Source organism: Acyrthosiphon pisum, chromosome A1 (genome assembly GCF_005508785.2).
Source record: "Acyrthosiphon pisum isolate AL4f chromosome A1, pea_aphid_22Mar2018_4r6ur, whole genome shotgun sequence".
Taxonomy (NCBI): Eukaryota; Metazoa; Arthropoda; class Insecta; order Hemiptera; family Aphididae; genus Acyrthosiphon; species Acyrthosiphon pisum.
In genome coordinates, this window is record NC_042494.1 from 107,286,842 (window position 1) to 107,292,814 (window position 5,973).

Here is a 5,973-nt window from a genome sequence, read left to right on the forward strand (position 1 = left end):
TTCGGCGTTCGTATGTTTTCTACGTATAGCCCGAGTACGTGTTATCAGGCTATCTACACGAGCGACCGTGTATCTATAATTAGACACCACTATACACTATATTAGTCACTATAATTTATTATTAATAATCACATATTGCACGCGCCCCTATCATTAGAAACATGGAGATTATTGACGCGAAATAAAATACGTTTAAATTCGGTGAATAATCGATGTGTGTGTGTGTGGATGAGTGAGCTATTTTATACATTACTAAAATTTGGTAGCGTCCCCCCGGACTTTGGAGACTTAAATTAAAGGGGACGCATAATCTTACCGTAAATAAGAAGGGGGACTCCGTCCCCCTCCGTCCCCCCTCACTTTAACCACTGCTTCAGACTGCATATATACTTATTATATTAATATTTAATTTTCTACAAGTGTCTAGTAACATTCTAGTTATTAGTTTATTCAAATAATTTCTAACTATTGAGATTTGATTTGCTTGTGTATTTTATTATTTCCATCGAAGTTATAAAGATTCAGCGCTATTAATATACTTACATAGGTATAATAACTGTAACTACCTACGATTATATTTATTAATCATATATGAGTATAATATAACCCATAAATCTTTTCGATTTTCAACGGTCGGAAATCGGCATTGATGGAGTCACGTAGAAAAAACTCATACCTACACATATCAAATGATTTCAACACCCGCGAGGAATTTTATTAACTCACTCTATTCGCGATATTATTTTTATACACAAATACCGCCACAATTTAACAAATTTACCTAGTGAGTAGTGACACATCCTTCGTCATCAATCATCATTATCAATTGTATATTTCGCGCATTTCAAATATATTTCATTTATACCTACAATAATATCTTAAATAATGATATGCACACTTACTTATTTCAATATATAACGGCCTGAACTTAAAAATAATATTAAATTGACGCTTGTGCCTACGGTTTGAATATTAGTAAATTATAGTAAAATCGACACGCGTAGTACTCGAAAAGTGCGGTCGATCCAGTTGTAACCACAATTACAGTAACAGACGACAACGTTGCCAGTCGGCGTCGGCGTTATGTAATGTGTTGCTGGACAAGTGTGAAGCGAGGACAATTTAATTGTTTTTCAAGCGGTGGCGGATACTTTGAATTTCCCTCGCCATTTCGGTAACAATAAATATTAACTACGATTTTCGATCACCAATAACCGTTGTGTTGGTTTTTCATTTCATCTTTTACGTTCATTTTTTTCCTCCATGAAATTTTAGGAAAAGTACCCCATATCTCGCACAACAACAATGACACGATTTAAGATAATATACAGGTTACTCAACGAAACTTATATTTTGGTGCGCTTAAAATTAACGATCTTGTCATAGTAAGAATAACAGTTAGCGCTTTTGCATTATAGTGATTTCTCTTGGTACTACAAAATATATCAATATAGATATACAATATTATGTATTGGAGCGCTAGTAGTTATTCTCACATAGTTGATCAGCTGTTAGAAATCAACATTTAAGCGCACCACTTTTGTTGTGTATGTACATAGGGTCGTTGAGTAACCTGTATATCTTAAATCGTGAACAATGACATCGGTTTTTTGAGGTTATGTTTCAATTATCACTACAATTGTGATTAATCATTTTGATAAGCAAAATATAAAAATCATAATAATAATTAATACTCTCATCCTAGCGTCAGCGATCCGACGATTGAACAATAACACACACAAAAAATACACAAATTTACAATTTTAAATACAAAAATTTGCAATGGAAGAAATTGGTATTGTCTTGCCAGAAAGGGTTCGTATTTAGCTTTATTAAATTCATATTAATTACAACGTTTATTACTTATTATGATTCCTTATTCTATGATTCTACTAGTATCTTTTAAAACTCACCGTAATTTCTAGTAGAACACAAAGCAATACATTTATTTTATACTTAATTTTACCACTGTATAATAATAATATTTATAAATACTTTTTAGAATAATATTATTATCATTTTTATGTTGTGTACGATCTACTGTTTTCCATTGTCTAACAATGCATTCTAATCTAATATACTTATTTGTATTACATAATTTAAAATAATAACCAATAAGACATTTGTATACCATACATGATACATGGATGAATAATGTCTATGTAATGCATCTGTTTAATCCTGTATTTGAGTTATTTGATAAAATTTTAAAATAGAATATATTAGATTTTCTTAGAGGCTAATTCTGTATAAAATTCATTAATAAATAAGAAATCCATCTAAATAGTTTATGTTCTTTTAAAAGTCAACAAAGATTCAATTTCCAATTTATAGTATGTTTCTATGTTATATATGTTAAAAATATTTGAAAATTAAATATTGAAATGTATATTATATATTTCAGTAGCACAATTAGGGCCGTTCTTACTATGTCCGGTTAAAGTTAACCGGCCAAATTCTTACAGTAATAAAATCTCTTATCAGTCAATTAGCATTAACTGACACTTTACCTGACATTGTAGAACGGCCTTTAGTATTATATAATTTAAAATTTTCATGTTTATGTGTTTATTTTTACAGGATGATAGTCAGGATGCTAAGCCCACTCTCCCTAATTTGAATAATGTTGAGGCATGTTTAGACAGTTTGGACCATTATTCTAGATACAAGGTAAATTTAAATTATTAATTTTTAAATAAAATTTCAATATGAATTTATAGTTACCTCATTATTATTTTATTGAAATATCTAGCGCTTACAAAGGTATTTGGAATTTTTGACTGTACAAGAAGAATATATTAAAGATGAACAACGTAATTTAAAAAAAGAATACTTACACGCACAAGAAGAAGTGAAACGTATTCAAAGTGTCCCACTTGTAATTGGTCAGTTTTTAGAAGCAGTTGACCAAAATACTGGTATTGTTGGAAGTACTACTGGATCAAACTATTATGTACGTATATTGTCAACAATCGATCGGGAATTATTAAAACCATCTGCTAGTGTTGCATTGCATAAACATAGTAATGCTTTGGTCGATGTATTACCACCAGAAGCAGATTCTTCTATATCTATGCTACAGGCTGGTAAGTTATCTTAGTATAATTAATTTTTTTCCATTTTAACAATAAAAATAATCGTAGATGAAAAGCCTGATATTCAATACGCTGATATTGGAGGTATGGATATGCAAAAACAAGAAATTCGAGAAGCTGTTGAATTGCCACTTACACATTTTGAGCTATATAAGCAAATTGGTATTGATCCACCACGCGGTGTCTTAATGTATGGACCACCCGGTTGTGGTAAAACTATGTTAGCTAAAGCTGTGGCTCACCATACTACTGGTAACTATAGATTATACTAAAAATTCAATTAAATAAAAAAAAAAAACAATTTTATCTGTAAATATATAAGAATTAAATACTTTGACAATCTTTATTATTATATTATTTTATTTTCTAGCTGCTTTTATTCGTGTGGTTGGTTCAGAGTTTGTCCAAAAATACTTAGGAGAAGGACCGCGTATGGTACGTGATGTCTTTCGGTTGGCTAAAGAAAATTCACCTGCTATAATATTTATTGATGAAATTGATGCAATTGCTACTAAACGTTTTGATGCACAAACTGGAGCTGATCGTGAAGTACAGCGAATATTACTTGAACTTCTTAATCAGATGGATGGTTTTGATCAAACAACTAATGTTAAAGTTATAATGGCTACCAATCGAGCTGATACTTTAGATCCAGCTTTATTGCGTCCTGGTCGTTTGGACCGAAAAATTGAGTTTCCATTGCCTGATCGTAGACAAAAGCGTTTAGTATTTTCAACAATAACAGCCAAGATGAATCTCAGTGAAGAAGTTGATTTAGAAGATTATGTGGCCAGACCAGATAGGATTTCTGGAGCTGATATAAATGCAATTTGTCAAGAGGTATTATAATATTTATTTTGTGTTTTGATATAATTTTAGGTACTTATTGGTTATTATGACTACCTTGATTATATTTAATTTTACAGTGAACTCATTTCTGTTTTTGCAACTATTCCAGATTTACATTGCCTCATAGTTTATTATTTTAAGAAAATTTAATGCTCAATAAAACTTAAGTGTAAAGGAAATAAAAGCAATGCACAACATCAATCCAATTTTCTGTATTAACCCTATTTTTTAAGTCCATTGTAGCAATTACAGAATTGAGCATACTAAAAAATTGTATTGGTAATTGCAATAACTGATAAAATAACTAATTTTATAATCATAACTTTGACAATATTGAAGATCCTCTCATAAAAAACTAAATTTAATTTATAACAGAAGTACTTAATATTACATTTCTGTCAATGACATTATTGATATATATATATATTATATATATTTTTTGAGCGCATTTTCCTCGTTTCTATACATAAAATAGTTGCCATTATAATTCTTGGCATTAATTTAGCTGTTGACTTACCAATAATTATTGATAATCTACTAAGATTTAGGACGTTTTAACACATTGTTTATTAAAAAAAAAATGAATTCACAAATTCATTAAGACAAGTTTCACCCAAAATTTACAATTTTAAAATTCTCATAACTTGCTTCACAAAAATGTATTTAGATACCCTAGAATTCTTACCTTTTAGTTTGATCATTGATCTATTCACGCTAATATTGAAATCAACAGATTAAAATGGATTCTTCCTAACATACATTTACCAGAGCGTTAGTAAGACAAAGATGACACTTGCGGATGAATCATCCTCACAATTCATTCCTATTCATTTATTGTGGAACTAGAATTTATTTTTCTAAACAAATTTTATGAAATTATTTTTACTATAATATTTTTAATATCGCCATATTGATAATAACTATAAGAAATGTTTTTATCACTGATCCTATTACACCAGATTGTCCATCTGTCGTAAATTGTACTGGTGTATATGTTTAGTTATAGCATACTATATAAAATTTATCATATTTACATACCTATACTGGTTTACTTGCCACTCTTATTAGTCTTGAATAAAACCAATAAATTCACTTAAAGTTACACAAAAAAACATGAAATTGCTTCACAATCAATATTATAATTTTCAAACAAAAATATGTACAAAAACTAGCTAGAGTAAGTCGCAACGTTCTTAACCGTATAAACTGGTAGGGTCTCCTACTAAGTTGTAGAAAATACTGGTTGCTTAGGTTAGTTAGATCTGCTAAACATAATATGTTAAAATAACCAATTGTTAAATTATTAAATTATCATCACTAAAATCAGTAATACCTATATGTATAATAATTTGTTTTTTATTTTGTAGGCTGGAATGCATGCTGTACGTGAAAATCGTTACATTGTGTTACCTAAGGATTTTGAAAAAGGATACAAAAACAATATCAAAAAGGATGAATCAGAACATGAATTCTACAAATAAATCTATACAAATAACAATAAACCTAAAGTTTTATTAAATTCAGATACACTATTTTTTTTCTAATAAAAACATGTTTGCATAAAATTATTCCATTTTCTAATTTATTAATTGTATTAAAAGTAATTAATATAATTTCTTAAACAATTTCAATAATATGAATATTTTTATTTGTATGTAATAATATCTTAATTAGAATATAATATATAGTATATAATATCAATCCATAACATTTGTTTATTTTTATTATTATTATTACTATCACTTAAGGTACATATGTTGTATACAAAAATTAAAATTATATTTCAAACATAATTTTTGTATTGAATAGTCTGATAACAATGACCTAGTTTTATAACTAAACATTATATTAATTTAAGATCACTGAAGAATAATCTTAATGTTCAATGGTCTTTAACATGGAATTTTGATGGGTGGAAGGCATGTAGCACATAACTTTGATATGATGTGGCATGTCCATGACCACCTCCACCACCGCCACCTCCTCCATAGTTACCGTGTGAGGTGTAGAGTGCTTCGTTGTCTTCAAC

The 5,973-nt window shown here is 29.0% G+C and overlaps 1 protein-coding gene across 1 annotated transcript; it reads left to right on the forward strand.

The window, feature by feature from the left end:
* The first annotated feature begins 1,660 nt into the window (after window positions 1-1,660).
* LOC100165907 (26S proteasome regulatory subunit 6B) lies at window positions 1,661-5,737 on the forward strand. The gene is made up of 6 exons (XM_001945558.5): window positions 1,661-1,815; window positions 2,581-2,670; window positions 2,753-3,086; window positions 3,144-3,347; window positions 3,466-3,935; window positions 5,312-5,737. The coding sequence occupies exons 1-6, from the start codon at window positions 1,783-1,785 to the stop codon at window positions 5,423-5,425; spliced, it is 1,245 nt and encodes a 414-aa protein (XP_001945593.1). The 5' UTR covers window positions 1,661-1,782; the 3' UTR covers window positions 5,426-5,737.
* The last annotated feature ends 236 nt before the right edge of the window (window positions 5,738-5,973 follow it).